The 22,742-nt window shown below is 36.0% G+C and overlaps 1 protein-coding gene across 1 annotated transcript in view; it reads right to left on the bottom strand.

Annotated features, from left to right (window-relative positions):
* Positions 1–22,742, bottom strand: part of PRR5L (proline rich 5 like) — a gene marked incomplete at its 5' end in the record, with an annotated part of 45,493 nt that overhangs the window by 17,380 nt on the left and 5,371 nt on the right. Inside the window, 4 exons of the mRNA XM_032213024.1 lie at positions 189–329; positions 4,647–4,738; positions 10,798–10,855; positions 21,247–21,295. Coding sequence (XP_032068915.1) covers positions 189–329; positions 4,647–4,738; positions 10,798–10,855; positions 21,247–21,295 — 340 coding nt within the window. The remainder of the gene's footprint in view (positions 1–188; positions 330–4,646; positions 4,739–10,797; positions 10,856–21,246; positions 21,296–22,742) is intronic.

The raw sequence follows: 22,742 nt of genomic DNA, 5'->3' as shown, positions 1-22,742 counted from the left end.
AGTATGTTTAATGTTCATTAACAGGGGTGTGCAATACATTTGGATGTCAGTACAATACATTTCAATGTTAAAACAACTTTAATGTTAAAATAGGCTGTTCCAACAACACTACGCTTCTAGTAAAAAGTTGGAATAGGATGTTTTGAGACAAAATATTTCAGACAGGTGGAAATAAGACCATTACCCACCTGTAAAATCAGCAGCATCTGGATAATGGAGGGTGGAAGGTTACTTTGGACCAGAGGAAGAATCTCATCCAACTTTACTCTTAATAAGACCAAGTCTCGGAAGCCAAGCAAAGAAATCTGACGAATTGTCAATTCTTGACCCTAAATATACACAGAGAGAAAAATGGCATCCATTGGCATTGGAATGCGGTTCAATCCTATTTGCAAACTGAACCCTATGTTTTAGGACAGTAATGTCACACAATATCGTAAAAGAATTGGAGAACATGCTGGTAATATGAACATAAACTGACAGAGGAATTATTGTAAATTAAAAGAAATACAATGATTATGCTGCCCCGTGGATAATCAGTTTGTGGATAGAAAGGCAATTGTAGAAACAGTTAACAATGGGGAAGTGGTATTCCTTTGTAGCTAGACAGGGAAAGCATATTGGAAGCAGCACCCTTTTCAAGGGGTTTCACAAAACTTCACTATGTATCTTGGACCTTTTAAAGCACAAGGCTTAATTTATTAATTTGCCTTTGCTGGACCAATTTCAGATACTTAATAGCACTCCAAGAAATAAAATATATAAAGGTAAAGGTTCCCCTTGCACATATGTGCTAGTTGTTTCCGACTCTAGGGGATGGTGCTCATGTCTGTTTCAAAGCCAAAGAGCCAGTGCTGTGGTCATGTGACCGGCATGACTAAACGCCAAAGGCGCACGGAATGCTGTTACTGTCCCACCAAAGGTGTTCCCTATTTTTCTACTTGCATTTTTACGTGTTTTCAAACTGCTAGGTTGGCAGAATGCCTAAGGCACACGGAATGCTGTTACCTTCCCACCAAAGGTGTTCCCTATTTTTCTACTTGCATTTTTACATGTTTTCGATCTGCTAGGTTGGCAGAAGCTGGGACAAGTAACGAGAACTCACTCTGTTACGCGGCACTAGGGATATAAAATATACAGCATTTAAATAAAGTTTTTGTTTAACTTGTGTAATTGTCAAAAAGATGTGTTTTTGTTATCGGCTACCATCTTTAAAAAGCGAATGCCAAGCCTATAAAGCTACCATACCCTTCAACCTTTGTTTAAGCACTGTGTTTGCAACTCCTATTTTAATAGCTAAAATCAACTATGCTGCATACTCTCCATGGGAATTGTTTAGATATCCCCAACTAATGAACCAGAACTCTAGCTGGAGGGAATAAATGTATGTTAATCATCAATTCATAATAGGGTTAATGATACAACTAACAAGTTCATCAAAATGCAAAACAAGAATACAAGCCAAAGGCTCTGAAGGCAGAAACTTCCTGTTTTTAAAAGGGGCTGTTCTCCTTAAGATTCCAAGGGTGTGGTTATGGGCAAATAAATGGAGCAGGACTTGGGGGAAAAAAGAAGGGAATGAAATTTGTGCAGAAACAGATATGTGAGCTTCTCAGCTTGATCTAATCTTTGTTGCAATACAATCAACCTACTGTGCAAATTTTAAAAAATAACCAAGAAGGAACATCACAGCAAATAAGTATCCACAATCCAGCAACATTAAGAATACAGAATATGTCTTCATCTACAGGGGAACATTGGCAAGATGGGAGGCTATGAACTATCCATACCTATCAATTCATGGCAAAATGATAACAAATTTTGTTTTGCCTGCCTCTTCACTTTTAATGATATGAAACCTTTCCTGATGTATTTATTGGAGAAAAATATTCTGTTACAATTAATTGGCTTTGCTTTCCGCATTTAGCCCAAGTAATTTGTATAGAATTGTTCCTTTAATCTACACATACTGGTTCATTTTTACAATTGAAATTCAATTCCACTGCCACCCTATTGTGCAGCAGCAATCTACTGTAGATAAAGAGCAAAGCATCATTTTTTTCTGTCACTGACCTTTATATTATAGTACAATTATATTTTTTCAAACACCTTTTCTGTCAATGGTCCTCTATTCTTGGAAATATTATAGTGTGGCACACATGTGTTATTCATAATAATTCAATTTCATATTATAACATTCACTGCAGCATATTTTTGATTGCTGTACTCAAACTACAACAGAATTTTAGAATAGCAAATTTCTTTTGTGCTATTTATGATACTGTACGTTTATGAAGGAGAAGTGTGAAAGAGAAAGCACACTGCATAAAAACATCTCTTATAATATGAAGCTTTCATCCATTTATCTGTACTTCAAGAAACAACTTTCCATTTTTCCATAATATTTTGGCTCGACAATCTGCTAAACACAATCAAATGGAGTCACAGTTGGATGAAAAGCCAGAAAGACCTCAATTATTTCTCTGTCAACCTGGAGGAAGGTTTCAAATGGCATGCTAGTGAGCTCTGTCTTTGGAATTGGTCTGCTTCAATACGCTTATTTTTATTTATTTAAAATGGAAAGCACTTGTCTGAACAGTAGTGCAGATAAAAAAGAATCCAGGACAACATTTCAATCAATAAAGCAACAGCAATATTATGGGTTGTGGGGGGAAAGGATGTAATTTCAGACCACATCCATCAAGGTAACAAGAAACTTTGAGTGAATCATTTCCTATATACATAGTAAAATCTATTGTGTTGACATGGCAAAATTGAAGGTAATTCAAAGAATAACTATGTTGTAATCTGTTTAGTATGTGGTAGAGCTAAATAGCACTTCAAATCCAAAGAGATAAAAATGCTTGGTGGCCCTCCGTAATTCAAACATCTTGCTCTAGGACAGATTGTAAAGAAGACTTTATGATTCAACCTGCCTACAAATGTGATAAATGGAAAAAATGATTGATTTAAGGCCCCAATCTTCCTGGGCCTGTAGATATATTTGGAATATTAAGACCAACGACCAGAAGCCAAAAGATTTTCATTTAATTTGTAATAACCTCTTCTGAGTTCCTAATATAGTCTCTGCCACTCATACTTGGAGATCAAGCTTTATATTGCAGCTTCCCATTTAAAAAAATAAAAATTGAAAACAAAAAGTAAAATCAGATGGGGCAGGGACCCTAGTAGGTCAAAAAGGAATTGCAAGATATGGTGACACCCATCTCCATGGACATATTGTTGGAACATTGAAGATTTTTCAAATGTGCACAGTTCACCAGCCCATAAAGCCACACATACCTTTTATCATCTGCTGCAAGTATAAAAAGGAGGAATAGGGAAAGGGAATAAAGAAAAAAGAAAAAAAGAGAAGAGAGCATGGGAAATCAAGATTCCTACAGCAAAGAAGCAAATACTGTATTTACATTCTCTATAGTACTGTAAAAAACACCACTTTGAAATAAGCCTTGCATAAGGTAGTGATGTTTACCTGTTGATATTTTGGGTCTAGAGGGGAAAAATAGCACCAGTAAGGGTTAGATTGTTAAAGGGATCTCTGGAGAAGCACAGGAATAGTATGTCACTTTCCTAAGACACTCATTCTACAAGAAATCTGTCCCATCAGTAACTTCTTGCTTAGATAACATTATTTTCTTGGTCTTCTAATTAATTCCATTACGTGGAAAAGAAAAATATTATCTTTTTTATCTCAGAGTGCCAAGTATAATTATTGGGATAATGAACACAGATATGTTATTAGTATTCCACTTGTCTCAAATGTGAAAATGGTTTATGTAAAAGGTGGTGTAACAGAGAGGATTGTTAACTATGGCACACAAATTCTTGGGCCTATTTGACAGTAGGCTGAGCCAATTTAGTCAGAGGCCAATATAAATACATTTCATGATTTCTCTGCTTCTAGGGGAACAAACAGTTCTAAAATCAGAAAATGTGAGGGGGGATTTTGCCTTGCAATATGCTGCCTTTATATACAGTATATCCCATAGAACCTTATCAAATATTTGGCTTCCTCTTTAAAAATCATAATTTAAAATTCAAGAGTCAACCATGGAAATTAGATTTATTTCCAGTTCTTCTACTCAAGCACAATGGTAAGAAAAAAGAAGCTATATTGAAGATGATTGAAGAATTCAGAGGAAAGCAGGAGAAAAAAGCACAAAATCTTGTTCTTTGATTAACTCTCAAGCCAGATTGGCTGGGAATTTTGTTATTTTAATATATCTGGAAAGTGGCCGGTTGGAGACAAAGACCTTTATCATTAGTGTATTGTCCAATTGCAATGTCTTCTGGGTGGTTAAAACTAAAATGCACTGTTAACAATGGATATTGATTTTTAAATTAACAATAACACAAAATATTGATCCAGAATAACTTATCCTTTAACACAGTCTAGATTTATAATTATTGGGTAACAGGGTTTGTGGTTTAAATTAGTCAAGAGTTTTATAACCATATCGACAGCAGGAGAAACAAGCTTAACAGCAATTCTGGTGAAATGTGTGATTCTTAAAAGTTTAAAATTGTTTTCCTTTGCAGATTAAGTTTTGTGTCTTCCTTCAATTATAGGATAAGTTTGAAATATTTTTCTCTGCCCTGTTGAGCTTATATTTAACTAGATTTACCTGAACAGGGTAAAATATAGCCTGTAGTGTAGGAAGAATTTCTGTGAAGAAGTGATCCCAAGTTTCAGATAATACATGGATACGATCTTCTCCTAAAAAAAATACAACGAACATTAGGGAACTTTCAAGAAGCATGTAGTTATTAGGTACACAACTCTCATTTCCAAGTACAAATACAATCCACATATTGCTTGGCTTTGTGAAATTACTGCAGGTTGCTAAGTGTCTTCTAGATAAGCAGCAAAGGCCCAGATGAGTGATAGCATCTGGCCAACTGTGAGTGATCTTGAAAAGGTTTGGATCTGGTTAATACAAGAATGGGAGACTTCCAGGAATACTAGTTTTGGGAATCCAGGAAGCAAGCAAGGACAAACCACTTCCATCTGATGGCCAAGAAACCACATGGGTGTGCTCGCATAGTCACTAGAACAGGGGTGTTAAACTGGCAGCCCACAGGCCAGATGTGTCAGACCACAGCTCCGTGAATGGGAAAAACATCACGAAACATCATTTGATGGCAACGTGATGCTGCGGTGACTTTTGACTAGAAGCTGAACCCGGGAAGGATCCAAATACTAATTTTCACAAAGGGAGACTCAGCTGCAATAGCAATGATGACCTCAATATGGAGATCCCTTAAGGACTTCCTGGATACTGCAGTTGGTGCAGAATTTAGCTGCCATTTAGATTCTTTAGTAAGAATCACCAGAGTCACCCAATACTTGCTTTGCTGGTCTTTTACTGGTTTCCAATAGATTTCCGAGTAGAATTCAAAATGCTGGTTTAATCTATAGGTCCTTTATGATATAGAGTCTGGATGTCTGCAAAACTAGTTAAAGTAGAATTGACTCATCTGATTTGTTTGCTGCAAATGAGAATGCTGAAAGTACCTCTTCCACATGGAAGATCAGAAGAGCAAGAGGCAGGGCATCATGGTTACGTCCCTATACTATAGAAGTGACCTATGGAGATCTGAACCGGACCAGCCCGGACAGGTTTCCAGAGGACTCTAACCCACATAACATTTAATTATTTAGAAATGTTGGAAATTGTTTAGGAAATGGTTTATTTCCAGGTATCTTTAAGAGTAGAGTAGGTTTTATAGTTATTTTTCTAAGGTATTGGTTCGCAACCTCTGATCTGTGGAGGGGAGGGGTCTACGAAGAAAATGAAATGAAAGAAATATTATGATTTAAATCTTGAGTTAAGTATTGATGGTCCATAGCCACAAAGGGTATTTAAAGGAGCTCCATGGTGAAGAAAAGGTTGAGAACCATTGTTCTAGGGTTTTTATGCATTTGTGTACCTTGACAAAAATTGCATGAAACTTCTGGGTGGTTAAAACTAAAATGCACTATTAACACTATAAAAATGCTGCAGATACATAAATTATAATACATGGCAGTTATGCCAACTTTCTATTTGTCTTCCTTCCAAAATAAAATGATGTTCTGACTTTTTCTGAGGGATAATCAGTGTTCCACACTGCCTCAGGCTAAAGTCATATGAAAACTATAAAAAATGATTTATTTAAAAAGGGAAAAAAATATGCTTAGCAAAAAGCCCCTGTTGTTTAGAGTTCATTAACCTTTAACTAAAAATGTGGGCATTCTCCCAGAGAGAGAGAGAAAGAGAGGCAGAAATAACAGTAATAATTTAGCAGGCTTCAACTTTCAGAGCATTTTTTTTAATTGTTCATTTTGTGAAAAAAAATCTATAAGGTATCCCCAATCCTTCCTATTTAAAGAACATTGCAGTATCCACAAAATGTCAAAAGAGTTCAGTACAAGGAATTTTAATATTCTATTCCCAGTTGTACAAATATATCAATTAATGAGGCACATACTTGACTGAAGGGTATAACAAGGACAATGGTCAAAAGAAACCAAAAGTCCAATTTCATAGGAGGAGCTTGGAAATACTTTGTCCAACATCACAACCTATGAATCAAGCCTATATTTTTATATAATCCTATTACAATAAGGTTACCTGCAGGCTAAATATGAAGTGGAGTTTATGAAGACAAGACTATTCCCATAGTGCTCACCTACATCCTGAACATGAGATCAAGATTTCAAGGTGCTTTCTACTAGCTGTTTGTTGAATGCAACCATAAATCTCAAAATGCTTAGGAATTTTATGTTATCATGGTTCTCTGCATACAGTGGCTTTTATTTATGTATGACTGAATATGAATAGAACCTTTATTCAATTCCCAATGCAGAAAGATTAAGGGCAGAGATGCTGACTGTACAGTAGTCCTAACATGAGCTGCTGAATATATGCTCAGGTTTTAACAAAGCAGTAGTTTAATGCTAAATTAAGAATGCAACCAATTTCATTGTTTACATGATGTACAATGACAATAAAGGCTGTTATTATTATTATGTGGTTAATCTTTGGTGAGATTCACAGCCTTTGGGGCTGGTCGGTAGCTCAGCAGCTCGAGACCTAACGAAGGACCTAGGAACTGTTAAGGTAACGTCAGAGGATATAAGCTGTTCCAAGTAGGATGGTTTTTTTGTAGAATCAGAATGGACAAGTCCGGTAAATTTAGAATTTCCAAATAGCGAGGTAGTCCTTTAGGTATTGCTCCAATTACAATTGGGACACCACACAATTTCTTTCCACAATCCCTTAACTTCAATTTGCAAATCCCAGTACTTTGTGAGTTTTTCTTGCTACTTATCTTCAATTCGTGCATTATCAGGCATTGCAATGTCAATGAACCAAACTATTATTATTATTCATTAAACATGAAACTCAGTCAATTGAACATTTAAAAATGTGTCACAAATACCATTGACTGGTGCTAATGGTTGATGTGGGTTGCTGCCAGTGTCCTCAGTATCCACTAAGTATCTTGTTAAAATATATTATTATTGTTGTTATTATTATTGAAACAAGTCAAATATAATGCATCCCTTACATTTTTACTAATATAATTCTACATAGCATCAAAAACCACTATACTGCATCTATATACATAAAGTTATTGCTTCTCAAAACCTTTTCTTTACCCGGAAAAAATATGTTAGTGAGTATGCATTTATATTTCAAAACCCGTTAAACAGGATTTCTTCTAACCTTTTTCAGCAACTCTTAACTGAAGTATGGAGTAAATTTGTGGTCAGAATTTGGCATGCATAATATGGAACATTATAATTCCATCAAATAAACACAGTTATAGTTTCTCTTTAAGTCTAGTTACCATCATATCCCAATGCATACGGTTAAGAATATGATCTGTCTGCTCACTCTACCTCTCAGACCTGATTATAAAAGTAAAACATTCATTAAAAACTTTTGGAGTCTGGTCAGATCCTCTTCCAATGAAGTCAGATCCTAGCGTGTTAATTGTGTCTTTATATTCATTTCTGAAATCATAATACAGTACTACTTAAACAGCTATTGTTTAAATAACTGAACAATTCATTAGCTATGTAAAATTACAACCAGTCCTCATAGTTCTGGTTGCTACAGTGAGCTGTGGTAAAAGGATTGCAATTTCCAATGTTCCTTGATAGCTTTATACAAAGTCAATGGGGGAAGCAGGAAATCAGAAGTCGCTCCTGCTGTTTTTTTCCCCACTCACTCTCTATACCACTTTCCGACAGCATCTCCCCCCAACAGCATGCATCTGTGCTCCACAGGGCCTGCCCATGGCACTCTCAAGCATCTGTCTAAGGTATCCTTCACTCCCCTGCAGCATCTGCATACCTGCCTATGATCCAGAGCCACTGCTCACAGAACCCCACCACCTTATCCGCCAGCCTGGGACTCTTCTTACTTATAGACTCATGTGGTCCTGGCCTCATGTGATCAATGGCAATTGGAACTGAGGGATTACCATTGCTGCATGATTCATTCATGTGATATCTTTGCAACTGCCATCACTTACAATGGAAATTTCACCCCAATTGTCATTGTAACCCAAGGCCTTTAATAAACACTGCATGCTGAAGTGGTTTTTAGCAGGATTTGCAGTTGCATTGTGATAAAAAAAAGAAATACCTATCTTTAAGCACGATGCACCATCAGTACAGCTATAACCCCTTTGGTCTAAATATTTTGCAAATATTTTTCAGGCCCCGTACCAACAAAACTATTACATTTCGGTAATTGTGGAACTGAAGAATCACTCATTTTCTCCCAAACTAACTTTTAGCAGCCATAAATGCCACCAACTGAATTTTCCACATAAAGTTGAGTGATTCTGAAATTTACCATTGAAGAATTGCCAAACTCGGATTTTATTTCCAATCTAGAAGCACACATTTCTGGCCTAAGATCCAGATGAGCATACACTCCAAATTGCTGTGTCAGGTCACATTGCAACATTATAGGCAGATGTTATTCATTGCTATTAGACTTGTTTCCAAATAAGGATTTGTGGAATTGCAGTCTTAGCAAGCAGCCTATGTCCCACTGAATCATAACAAAATTTTATTTAAAAAAAATAAACTAAGATTGTAAAAGTCTCCCTCAAGACAACTCTAATTATCTGGCTTCAATTAAAAATTAGGTTGAGGGTTGGAATTAAACAATATAATTGACAAGTTCTAGAGCTGTCACATCACATCTGCTTTTTAATGTCTAATTAAGAGTATCTCTGGTATATAAGAAAAGTTATAAAAATATTACATGCAACTTTTACAACCATCTGCAAAACTCTTTTCTTTCTTTTCTTTTGAATCCAAGTAACAGAAAAATAATAAACCAGAAAGCTTATACTAGTGAAGAAACAGGTGCAACAATTTATCTGGTCAGAAGTCTGAATGGTTTTGTGGTTAAAAAACTAGGATAGATTTATTTTTCCATAGGCTCCTGCATCCTTTTGAACTATTAGAGACTATATAACTTCCTGGCAGACTGGCAACTGAAAACTATTATGCCCCAGGTAACATTCTCCCATGTACTGTATGTCAATCTCAGATAAGGCTGCAGTATATTTCATGAAAACCAAGAATGTGCCCTAATATTTTTGGAATTAACTTGGATGTCTTCTAGTCAGGCTGGCACACATGTAGCTCGTCTTGCACAAGTGGCAGGCTGACATGTGGGCACATACACACACAGTTCAACGTATGCAAGTTGAGCTGCATGCATGCTGACCTGCTACTTGCACAAGTTGAACTGTGCACTGCTGCAGCCCAGTTCCCTCTCCCCTAATCTTACAGGGTCACCAAACTGCAAAGGTTGGGGACCACTGCTCTAGACCAACTCCTTGATGCTACAATAGTTTCCAAACTTTTCACTATAATCCAAAAGTTGAGAGTGACTGGCCACCACAATGTATCCACAATGTTTTAGTTGTACCCATCAAGACCAAATGGAAAAATCATGTGGAACATAATCAAAGATTTCTGATACAGATTGACAATTATAGGCATAACATAACTGATCCCAGTCTATAATGTTCAAGCATAAGCCGTGCTTTCCCTGCAGAAATATGAACAATGTTTAATAGTCTTTTGTAACAATGTTGATTGGATAGTAAAGTTGGTTATAGCCATTTGCTAGACATCTTTCACCACCAATTGGTCAGCGTTGGTACATATATACAGATAAAGGCTGCCATGTGATAATTTAGATGATGCACATACCATGTTTTCCCGAAAATAAGACAGGATCTTATTTTCTTTTGATCTTCGAAATAAGTGCTTGTCCTTATTTTTGGAGAAGTCTTATTATTTTTGAGGTGCAGGAGGTGGCAAGCGTGGTCACCTCATGGATGCTAGTGTATTACAATATTTTCAGGAGGGCTTATTTTCAGGGGAGGGCTTATTTTAGCATGTGCACTCAAAAACCCAATTGGGCTTATTATCTGGGAAGATCTTATTTTCAGGGAAACAGGGACACAGCAAAATATTTCTTCTCTTTTTTCACAAATGGCACTGAAAAATAGATATTTAAAGCATGCTTTTCAATTAGAAAGATATTTTCCTCTCTTTTCTAAATCATCTCTATTTAATGCTATTATTATGAATTTATTGTGTTGCTTGTACACATTAGGACCTGGGGATATTTAGCCATGTGAGTCTGATATGTTGGTTTTTCCACGAATTAATCTTAGCAACTTCAGAAGATGATTCACAAAGTTTTCTGGAAACCCAGAGCCCTTCCCCAAGTTGTCAACTTCTATACTTGCCTTCACAAAACTTAACTTTTTCTTCTATGTATAGCAAACCTTTTGCAAGAAGTTGGTTCTGCCAAAAAGAAAAAAAAGGTTGGATTTTCAACATTCAAAGACACAAATATTTTCAATTTTTACAAATGTTATTTCAGATAGATTTGCCCAATCTACTGAATCAGCAACATATCTTAGTTTTAGATCAAGGAAATATGTCAAAACACATATGGCCAATGAAAGTTTTACATGCTTTAGCTGTAATATCTCAATTTCTAATCAAACTCATTTCTTTTCTGGCCAAAGATTTTCAGGTTGGATTTTATTGCTATTATTGTAATCATTGTATTGTGTTTTAATATTATATTTATATTCTACTTTCAGCTCTGGAAAGTCTCAAAGAGCATATATTTCTGGGTTGCCAAATAAATGTGGAAAATACATGTAAAGAAAGGCATTCCTGCATATGATCAGCTAAAACCAGTCTCCGTTCTGCAGATGTTAAATCACGTGGCATATCTCAGTTGCAAATACCTTGATGGTTCAATGCTGTAAAACATTCACTGGTGGAAGAAAACAACTGAACTAAATTCTTATGGAATTAGTGCAGAGACTGTTCTGTCTGTATAGAATTTTAAAGGACAACACAATATTACAAATACTTATACCGGTTTTCCAGTGTGCTAAAAATTAGAACACAACCAAGACTCGTAACAATACACTGCATGAAGGAATGTCCCTATTTGCTATTAGCCATTTTATTTTATTTTATTATTTATTTATTTTATTTTTTTATTTTATTCTTCTACTATTTTTCAGGTGATGGCTCCAATCCAATTATATATCTGTCCACTGAATCTGCCTGTACTTTGGAATCTCCCCTTAAAGCAGGGAGTTTCCTAAAAATGTTTTGTACAATTAAAAACTTTGGGGCTGTCCCCAAACACAACTCCTTCTTGTATCGATTGTGTTATATAAAACCGATACTCATTTCTGAACTTCAAAAAATAGAAGGAATGAGTCAATGTTGACTCTCTATTTTACATCGTCAGTGCAAGCCACACTTTGCAAAACTTTACTTTCTTTTTTTAAAAAAAGAGGAACACCTCGGAGCTTCTTCTTTTTTTAAAGGGAAAGAAATGAAAAAGCTGTTTAAATAACAATCTTGTTTTCTTGATATTTAATGCAGCAACTATAATAATATTTCAATATTTAGTCATCATTGAAGAATATGCTGAAAATCCACTTTCACAAAGTTGTGATGAAGGAAAAAGAAGCCGTATCGTCAGTTTTTTCTCACTTCAAAAACTGTCCCTGTGAACTTTCACTGAAATTTGTGGATTTTTTTTCCAGTTATTTTAATATATGCTTATGGCGAGATCTACCAGCATTTCCTGTTCATTTCCCACTAGAAACTAAATAGATATAAAACCCATTAAAAAGTTTTTAGAACCACAGACCAACTCATAGAACATCTTCAATAATATTGTTATTCTGCAGAATATGGTTTAAGAATATTCATATAGATTTCCCAAGAACTGGCAATCTAAAGTTTACTGGCAGGGAGAAGGAATGAAAGATGAAGCTAAGCAAATGCAGTCATCATCTATTATTATACAATTGTATCACAGTGGCCAGTTGTTTCGCTGGATTTGGCATTGGTTACTAGTCGGGCCCCACCCAGGGACCTAGGACGTCGTAACATATTTTCATAATATGCGTGCAGATCCAAGCAGTGCGTCTTTTTGCATTTGACTGATGGTGATTTTGTCAATTTTTAACTGTTTCAAATGTAATTCCAGTGCTTTTGGAATAGCACCCAGGGTGCCAATTACCACTGGAATTACCACTGCTGGTTTGTGCCATAGTCGTTGAATTTCGATTTTTAAGTCCTGGTATTTTGCAATTTTTTCATGTTCCTTCTCAGTGACCCTGCTATCACCTGGTATTGCGATGTCTATGATTGTAACCTTATTTTCTCAATCAGTGTGATGGCTGGTGTATTATGCGTCAGTATTTTGTCCGTTTGTATACGAAAATCCCACAAGATCTTGACCATCTGATTTTCGGTGACTTTTTCAGGCTGATGTTCCCACCAGTTTGTTGCTGTTTTAATATTATAATTTTTGCACAAATTCCAATGGATCATTTGTGCTACTGAATTGTGCCGCAATTTATAATCAGTCTGCGCGATTTTGTTACAGCAGCTGAGTATGTGATCAACAGTTTCATCAGCTTCTTTGCAAAGTCTGCATTTGGCATCATCAGAGGATTTTTCGATTTTCTATTATTATTATTATTAATATTATTATTATATCAAATTGATTTTCTGTCTATCGCTAAGTGGCTCACAATCATAAAATATTAGTAAATATAAAGAAATATTAAACAAAGGGAAAGTAAAATAGAATAAAATAATAAAAATTTGTGGCCATGCAAATTTTCTTAAATAAATAATAAAAATATAACAATAATATGTAACAATAATAAAAATAATAAAACAAGCAAGGAGAAATAAAATTAAAAATATGTTGATATGACTAGTAAATGACTAGTAAAAAAAAAAAGATGCATGGGGAGCAGAGAGGTGAAGGGAGGTGGAGTCTGCTGTCAATCTAGCAGCCACCTCCAGAATTCCCTATTGGATCCCCAGGCCAATTTGCAGAGGCAAGTCTTTAGGTTCTTACAAGAAGATAGGAGGTTTGAGACAGATCTTACCCTGGAGGGCAAGAAGTTCTAAAGGGCAGGTGCTACGGCAGAGAAGGCTCTTCTTCTGGATCCTGACAGTCAGAGTTCTTTGACTGACAAGATCTGCAGTAGGCTCTCACTGTCATCTTGAGAAGGATGGGCTGGTGTTATCAGGATTACGGTTCATCAGGTAGCCTGAATCTATGCCATTAAAGGCTTTAAAGGTCAGAACCAGCACCTTGAACTGCACTCCAAAGCAGACCGGTAGCCAGTGTAACTTGCCAGTGTTCTACAATACTTATCATCATGGAATTGGGGGACTGCTCGGGCCATTAAGTCCAACCCTCTGCTCAGTGCAAAAAAAAAACAAAAAAAAACCATTAAACCATCCCTGACAGAGACTTACTCAGCTTCTGCTTACCTTTAAATCAGAAATGTTTAATAAGAAAGATGCCTCTATAGGTAATTGATTATTCTTACTGTTAAAAAAATGTTACTGTTACTGTTCCCCCCCACACACACACATTCAACTGATATCTGTCTTCCTACCCTCTGGAATAATATATAATAGTAGTCTTTTATATAATCATGTCCAAGGTGCCCTCTAGACTCTCAGAATTCCCAGACAAAGTGGTCATAAGAATTCAAGGAATTAAAATACTACACACATCTGGATACACCAGTTTGAAAAAAGCCTGGAGGTTATGCATGCAGACAGAATTTTATGTAATAAAACATGCCCATGGTTATGAGCAATTCTGCCACTGTGAATAAGAGGCTGATGAATCATATGAATAATTTTTATAAGTAACTATTCCTCTAACATTTATGGGAAGTGTTTGTGGTTTCAAGAGATAGATGTACTCCACTGCCTACAGTTTACCTATACTGTATGCACATGGAATAATTCGCAACTATCCAGAATAGTTTTGAATTCCTTGTCTGATGGAAAATAATTGGCTGACGGGGGATCTTTGTGCAAGCAAGCACACAGAGGAATAGTGAACAAAACAGAAAACTGGTCAGCAGTATTATGTTCAATTACCCAAGCAACTATTTTCCTGCAAATTCAGAACAAGGCAAAAGAAAAGAATGCAGGCAAAAAAATATATATACTGTATGCACAAATGGTCTAAATATATAGCAATCATGGAGAAGAAGCTATTCTCATTTTGAGAAATGAATCAATGCCTTTGCAGTGCTTCCTTCCCAAGCAGCTTTATTTTGAAAGATTATGTCAACCCAATTAAAATTACTCAATAAAGACTATGATTAAAATAATCCATGCATAGAAGTCTAAGTCCCTTTTTAATAGAAGGCTCTGTGTTACCTAGAAGTTTAGCAATTACTTCAGATTCAATAAATTTATCTATGGGCAAAAGTAAGCAATAATCTCAAATTTCTCAAAATGCTAGAATAAACAATTACTTGTGTTATTCTCATAAACCTTGTCATGTATTATATTCTCCCTCCTCTCCCCACTGTAATAACTTATGAATTTATGTAAAGATACTAGGAAACAAAGTATCTCGAATTAAAAATCCAGACCGAAAAAGAATCATATCACAAAAAAAAAGTTTGAGGAACTACAAGGAAATATAAGGTCTCGTCTACCAGAATTAACACAGAAAACAATAGTAAGTGGTTAGATGTACACATCATGGTAAGTCATAATTTTGTTTCCTTGTTTCGGCTAAATCTGATTTGTGAACCCAGCAACTGTGTTTTGAGCTTAGATATGGTATGGTTAACTGACTTATTGAACAAACCTTAAGTTCTGAAGTTGTATTACCATATATTTGTTATGCAGTCAGTATAAAATGTAAGCCACTCAATTATCTCTTGGTTTAATAGAATACATGAAGCTTGGCCTTTAAAACTTTGTCACATGTAAGGACTAAGCAACCAGATTATTTCCAGATTGTTAAATAACAAGCTATCAAGAATCTCTTTACACATAATTCCAGCATATGAGGAACAGTAACTGATAATTTATAACACTTTACATTTCTTCTAAATATCATGTTCTAGATGTCAGTAGCTTAGCTGAAAAGTTCACTTCCTATCAGAGATATGTACAACTTCGGACAATAAAATGTAAAGAAAAAAAAACAGGTTTTCCTATTACCATCATTTAGCCAAAAAATAGCTAGGACAATTAATGGGCAAACTCAACTTTTGTCACCTGAGGAGCCACTTGGTAAATGGGTTGGAAGAACTAAAGGAACTTTTAAATCTGCATATACAGATGTAAAATGCCAATAAAACTGGATGATTGCATTAAAAAGCTAGATTGAGCAGTGTTAATCATTCAAATTTCAATAATCAAGACTTGAGTATTTTTTTTTAAACTGGAACATTCTACTCAATTAAACTAGGAAAGAAGTGTGCTTCCTTCACATGGAGAAGTATCTGTTGGAATAGTTTATTCAAGATTACATTGCCAGAAGTGGAACACGAGACAATTCTACTTGTATTTTTTTCAGTCAGACTGCTGTATGAAACATGAAGTTTTGTCTTTTATGTTTATAAAAATGAATATCCCATATGTACATCTTTATATATATCTCACATATCTTCTGGAAGGAGTATTACTAGAAGTTCTCTTTGAAACACAAAATTCCCAATTAAAGTCAAAATGATACGCACCCTAGTCAATGTGATTATAGAATTGAAAATGTTCACTATTGAGAAAAAAACAATTGTAGATTGGTTAATTCTGTTTTCATGAAATGAGACAGTGATTTAGTTATGAGTACTTTAGTAAAAAGTACAGTAACTACTGTTCAAGAATTACAGAAATGATAAACAGTTGCTCTACATTTCACACTGTGTAACTCTTCCACAGTCCTCTTGCATAGAATTAGGATCATTTCTTTAAAATGCACACATGTTTATAGTATGCTGATAGTTAACTTTCAGTTAAAAGTTAAAAGTATTACAGATCAAGTGATCTGGTATCTCACAATTTGGCCTGTTTGTAACTCAATTTAAAATATTTTTATTATTTAAAAAAACTCCATCTAAAGTAGTAGAAAAAGAAAATGCCTCTCTTGCTCAGATTAAGTTCATATTTCTGAGATGAGTTCAGTTCTCAAATTTGTTATTAAGGGAACTCTCCTTTACAGCTAAGATTAGGGCAGGTGTAAATAGAAAGTGGATCTTTAAGAGTGTTTAATAAAAATGAGGTTTCAGTCCATCTAACTACCGTATTTCCCCAAAAATACAACATGTCCTGAAACTAAGGCCATGCCAGATTTTTGCAGAAGACAAAAATATAAACCCTCCCCGCAAAATAAGCCCTAGTTAGCCAGAACAGGGGTCAGCCCTTCCCTTCCCCAGTCACCTCAGGTCCCTTAATCGGATCAGCAAGTGCCGCTCAGGCCTCTGCCTCCAGCAAACGCTGGTCGCTTTTGCAGCCCTCCTTACATAACAGTGACAGTCACAGCTCGCAATTCCATCCAGGGAACAGGAAAAGAATGCGTGGAAATCAATACACCTGGGACATAGGAGAAGCCCTGCGAGGAGACAATGCTACTGATGTGCAGGAAATCCCTCCCCCACCTGCAGATCGTCCTTTTAAAGAGGAATTTCACCAGGATGAAGGCGACACAAATGCCGCCTTCATTCACCTCTTCACCCTGGTGAAACTCCTCATAGAAAGGAGGATCTGCAGGTGGATGGGAGCTTTCCTGCAGGGCTTCTTCTGATGTCCCTAGGATTTTCATGCCTATAAGAGGTTGCTTCTCACTTGCATATTCACATTGAAGGCTCAAAATGGGGCATTTTTGCAAACGGCTTGAAAATGTGGAGGGGAGATTTTACTTTCTCTTACTCTGTTCTGAAGCTCAGCACAGATTCAGAAGAGGATAAGAGGCAAAATACCCGCACTTTTCCTGGCAATCGTTCTTTCCTTGGGATCTCAGCGCAGACGCACATTCCCCAAATACTCTATCCGAAGCCTTCTCTGCGTCTATGCAGAGTTCCCAAGGAAAGGATGGTGTGCGGGTGTGTGAGAGAGATCCCTCCCCCTCCCCAAGGCAGCACATCACTCCACTAACCTGCTTTCTGCTCCATTCTCCACTGCCACGTGCAGGGCAAGAAAAGTAGTTTGTGGGACTACTTCCAACTTTGCGAGATCTTTTTTTTTTTTTTTTTGCGACAACTTGGAAGGTATTTTCTGCTATTTTTTTTTACCATAGGCACAGAGTCTACTTTTCTTGTCCTGCATGTGGAGCGGAGAATGGAGCTGGAAAGGGATGTGGCTGCCTTGTTGGGGGAGAGTGTGTGTGTGTGTGTGTGTGTGTGTGTGTGTGTGTGTGTGTGTGTGTTTTCGTTTGTTCTGCCAAGAAGAGCCCCCCCCCAAGCGAGGCCAGAGCAGCACAGTCAGCTGTTCCACAGCCAGCAAGCAGGGCAGTCACAGGCCAGGATGCAAGGAGAACTTGGGTCATTGTGGCCGCAGGCAAGCAGGTGGGGGGATGGAGAAGGTGGGGCTGGTGGGCTTGCTGCTTCCTGTACCTAAAAAATAATAAGACCTTCCCGAAAATAAGCCTAACCCCTTATTTGGAGGGTCAAAAGAAAATAAGACCCCATCTTATTTTTGGGGAAACGTGGTAGAAGAGAACATTTGTGAGAAAAATTGTTTTTGTATTTTTTGTACAAAGTTATCAAATCCCCAAATAAACAGTTCAGTTCTAACATTATAGCAAACTATATTTAGTCATTATGAGCCAAAATCAAACCATGAACCAAGAATTTTAAGTAAACTGTGATGGCTGCAACTCCAAACTTACATTCTACTTCTGTTATCTGCAAAAGCTTCAACTTGTGCCCATTCATTCTTATAACCATATTCCATGGTTTATTCTTACATCATTTCACATTGCCTAACATTCCACAATTTCAGTCAATTTTACTGCTATCTGAGGTCAAGTTCCATCTTTTCATTAGATCTATTATATTTGTGTATGATCTAGGTGTACTCTTTGTTCCCAGAGAGTGTAGGGGAAAATATTAGGGTTGAATGGACTGAATCTTCAGCCTATCTCTATTGGCCAAATTCCATTATTTTTATGCTGAAAAAAAACTAATAATATTTCTAAACATTGGCCATTTTCACATAGAATGAACCAGAATTCTGGAGAATCCTCACTGTAATTGAGCTGCTGATATACCTGGCTCATTAGTTATGTTTCATTCCTCACAATTATACAAGAGGTCAAACAAATCCCATCCCTTTGGCACATTGCCATCATCAGAAATGTTGGCTTTATCTCAATGCTTACAAGCCAGAATTGTAAACCATGGTTCCTTTCTCATTTAGAAATTATGGCTTGCATGAAGAGCAACAGCCAAACATCTCTAGTACAATTTATATGCCAATAAATCATTCCAGATTTATTTAACAATTAAAGCTAGCAGGAGAAGTGAATAAGTTAAAATTCACCAGCATGCATTCATCATAAGCCATGATTTTCAATAATGCTAATTTATTGTTCAGTCTTTATTCTATTATTGTTTTAAATGACTTTTTTTAAAAAAATCTAGGAATGAGCAGAACCTAAATTACAACAACAAATAATTGGGAGAAATAATTTGTTTTTTTCTTATCCCTTAAATGCCATTACATGCACTAGAATCAATTACTAACAAGTGTTTGTAACCTACAATCTTGCCAGTTAAAGTTGGCTCTCACTAATCAATCTATTAAAACATTCAGTTATTAATTTGCTATCATGACATTCACCTGGCCTGAATAGGACTGGTTTAAATTTGTGTTATAAAATAGCACACTATAAGATATTACCTGGAATTACAATTTCCAGTTATTTTTATTTCATTACTTAGCATGCAGGAAGCTTGGTAAGTTTATGAATTTTATAGGTTTTTTTTCTGTTCCTGGAACAAGAAAGGATAAAATTTAGGAAAATTCAGTATATCTGTGTGTGAAAACTTTGTGCCAATTTGTCTGTGTGTGTGTGTGTGTGTGTGTGTGTGTGTACGTACGTACATACATACACATTGCAGAAACTATATAAATTTAAATTTAATCTTTGAGCCATTATTGCATAGGTTATTGCTGTTACAAGAAATGCATTATAATAGTGTACACTGAATTGAGGATAAAGAATACATTATAAGTTGGTCTGCCTTTTTAGAAATCCTTGTGGCTACTTCTGGGAAATCTAAAAGGTCCCCAATATAGAAGTGGATGAAAAAACATCCTATTCATAATTTGGTTTCATAGGTTTCATTTTCACTAATGAGGCTGCTTTCTACAGTAACAATAGCCATGAATTTGGGTACATACTTTTTTTTTTTTTGCATTCTTGTAGATAACAGGACCAAACTGGTTAAATTTAAGACCTTTGAGGGCTGTTTATCAGTTAAAAGGTAAATAACAATTTCAGTTTGACTCATGCATTTCCTCACCTCCAGTGTTTGAATTATTGTTGCTCTGCATACTATTCAGATTTCAAAAAGCAATGCTACATTCCCTGAAAGGCTTATTAAATGAGATTTCTGTTCATGTGTTTCAAAACCACAACCACAACATATTTTACTGCATGCTGGAACTATGTGGGTTGACAGCTTATCTAATATGCATTCCACATTTAAGTGCTAAGAATGGGTATTTGCACTGTACATCTTATGTCATTGCTTAGGTAGCTTTTTCCAAAAAGGTGGGGAAGGCTAAGTATCATAGCATGAATTCCTAGGGAGGAAAACTCAACAAAGGAAGCTATTCTTAAGGATAGTCTCTTCTCAGTGACCACTGATGTCATCTTAAATCAATATGGAGAAATGCATTAAACCTGTGGTACAAGAGACCACATAAAGAATTTCTGATTAGGAAATATGAAACCGTGAGTTGAACATTTATTGAAAAGTGGAATATCTTCAAAGACTGTGATTGTGGAAACTTCTACAAGATGCCTTATTATCAAATCTCTTTATTCTTTTTGATTTTATAATGTTTAAGGGTGCTCCAGAGTCCTTTAGGACAGAGATCCTTAAACTTGGGGCCATACACTGACACCAGTGCACAGCATACCAGAAACTGGGCCATGCAATAAAGTGAAGACTCCTATGCGGGATGCAGGCACTACACGAAACCATGTCCCCTCTGGTCTGCAGAGAAGCCTCTCTCCATGGAACTGGTCCCTGGTGCCCAAAATGTTGGGGGTCTAGGGGAACCTGGTAATCTTGGATTAATAGCCATTGTCTAAAAAGATCTTGGGTATATTATTTATCCCAAATGTTCATAAGTACATTTCCACTTATAAGTTTTGCAATAAGAATGATGAAAGGAATGTGGAGAAGAGAAACATGAGTTGTAAGCATTGTAATTTAAGCAACACATAATCCTGTCTACTGGGGGCAAAGAGGGGGTTTTGAGGACAGAAGCAGAGAAAATTCCCTAGTTGTGAACCTTTTTCTGAAACCTACTTTCCAATTGTTCAAGAGTTTTTAAAGAAAAAGAATCATCCTCATAGTATTAACCTTAAATGGGGCGTTTTTATGTAGTACACTCCTACCGTTTTAAGAAAATAAGTACTAACTTTTATCAATTTATAGTTCTGCAAATAAGGTTGTCCAATTTTGATTTAGCCTTTGCTATCATGCTATGTTGTCCAAAACACTTTCTAGCTTTTGTATTCAAAATCCAAGAACTTGCAGCTACTTAAAAAGGAGAAGAAAAAGGAAATCCAGCATAAAGACTTAACCAAAAGATAGTCCAATTTCACTGTTTCATCTATCCACTTAAGGACTAAATGTTACCTGAAAATAGTCTGTGATGAAGGATCCAAGCTCACTCTTCAACAACTGCCTGGAAAGAAATGGATCACTTATCATGAAAACACTTCCAGAAAATAGTAATAAAAAAAGACATTTACTGAACTCTACAATGCAGAGGTGACTAAAAAGATACTTTGACTTTTATGTATTGTTTAATTTTATTTCTTTCATTCAAAGAATCCTAAATTGTGGAACACCAAACTGTTAGCTGGTATGAAATTACATTCAAAGCCGGCTTCGTACATTTTTACTGTCATTTATCCCACACTTGCATGAATCATTTAGAATCACATTCTGACAATGCATTTGTTGTAGCATGTTAACTATCTGGATTAGAAATACTTATTTGTATGAGACAAACTTGATAGTAAGAACTTGATCAAAAGACCTGAGTCTTCATACTTAATTCCTGTTAAGGAAGAACAAGTTCAATTTCTAAAGAAGGCAAGATCTGATTTGGCTATCTCCTACATTCCTAGATATTATTTTTGAGTGGGCTGGAAAGCAAAACCAAGATTTCTACTCTTTCCATTCAGGTTAACTCGTAATGCTTTGATGTCCTATCCCACATGCATTTAATGCCTAATAATCATGAAGAAAAAATTTCAAACCTTACAAAAATCTGTTAAGACTAGGTCCAGTCACCATGCTAGAAGAGAAACATTTTCAGCAACTTTCCAGTACAGAAAACCCCTGTCATTTTCTGATCAATGACAAACATTATACAATTCCAATTTCAACACTTTATCCTCAAGTAAATCACTATAATATTGCTTTTTAAATCTGAATCTTTTCAAGCAGAATTGAGGTATAGCTGGTTTTGAATACCTGAAAATAAAGGACAGGATGAACCCCATGGAACTTTCAACTAAACCCCGTCTGTGACTTCTAAATAATAATTTAAAAATCATTTTGCAGTAGGATGTTGCTATTATGACAAAACCTCCCTATTACAGTTTGTCATGAAGCTGAGATTCTGAGACATCGTTTTTCTCCTTGCTGCACCCAGTAATTTATAGTACCAACATTAATTCAATACATGGGATTTGTAAGAATTCTGAATTCCTGTCCTCAATTTCAACCCCATAGTGCTTCTCAGATTATGGGCAGCCATTCTTCACCAATGTTATTTCTTTCTTCCTTTTTAAATTATCCCATTCACTGGACTAACAAATTTGCTTTCTGAGCTTATGTAAACTAAAACCACCAATTCCTTCCCTAATCCTGTATGATCAAAACCTTCCAGGCATTCACCCAATATGCTTGCTATTCATTTTCTCACTCCAGCAATTAACCAATCCGCTGAACAAACCTAATCAGGCATCCTTGCAAAGTAAGCTTTATTAGTCGAAGGATTTTGTGATCTGGAGCCCAATTTAGTTAATGCATCAAGTGAACTTTAATCCACATAACAAAATTCATTTGTCTTTAAAATGAAATACACAAATTTGCTGTGATGTGCCAATACATTTATCCTT

Source organism: Thamnophis elegans, chromosome 1 (genome assembly GCF_009769535.1).
Source record: "Thamnophis elegans isolate rThaEle1 chromosome 1, rThaEle1.pri, whole genome shotgun sequence".
Classification (NCBI taxonomy): domain Eukaryota; kingdom Metazoa; phylum Chordata; class Lepidosauria; order Squamata; family Colubridae; genus Thamnophis; species Thamnophis elegans.
The sequence above is the reverse complement of the archived record's forward strand: the minus strand, read 5'-3'. Positions and strand labels throughout refer to the sequence as shown.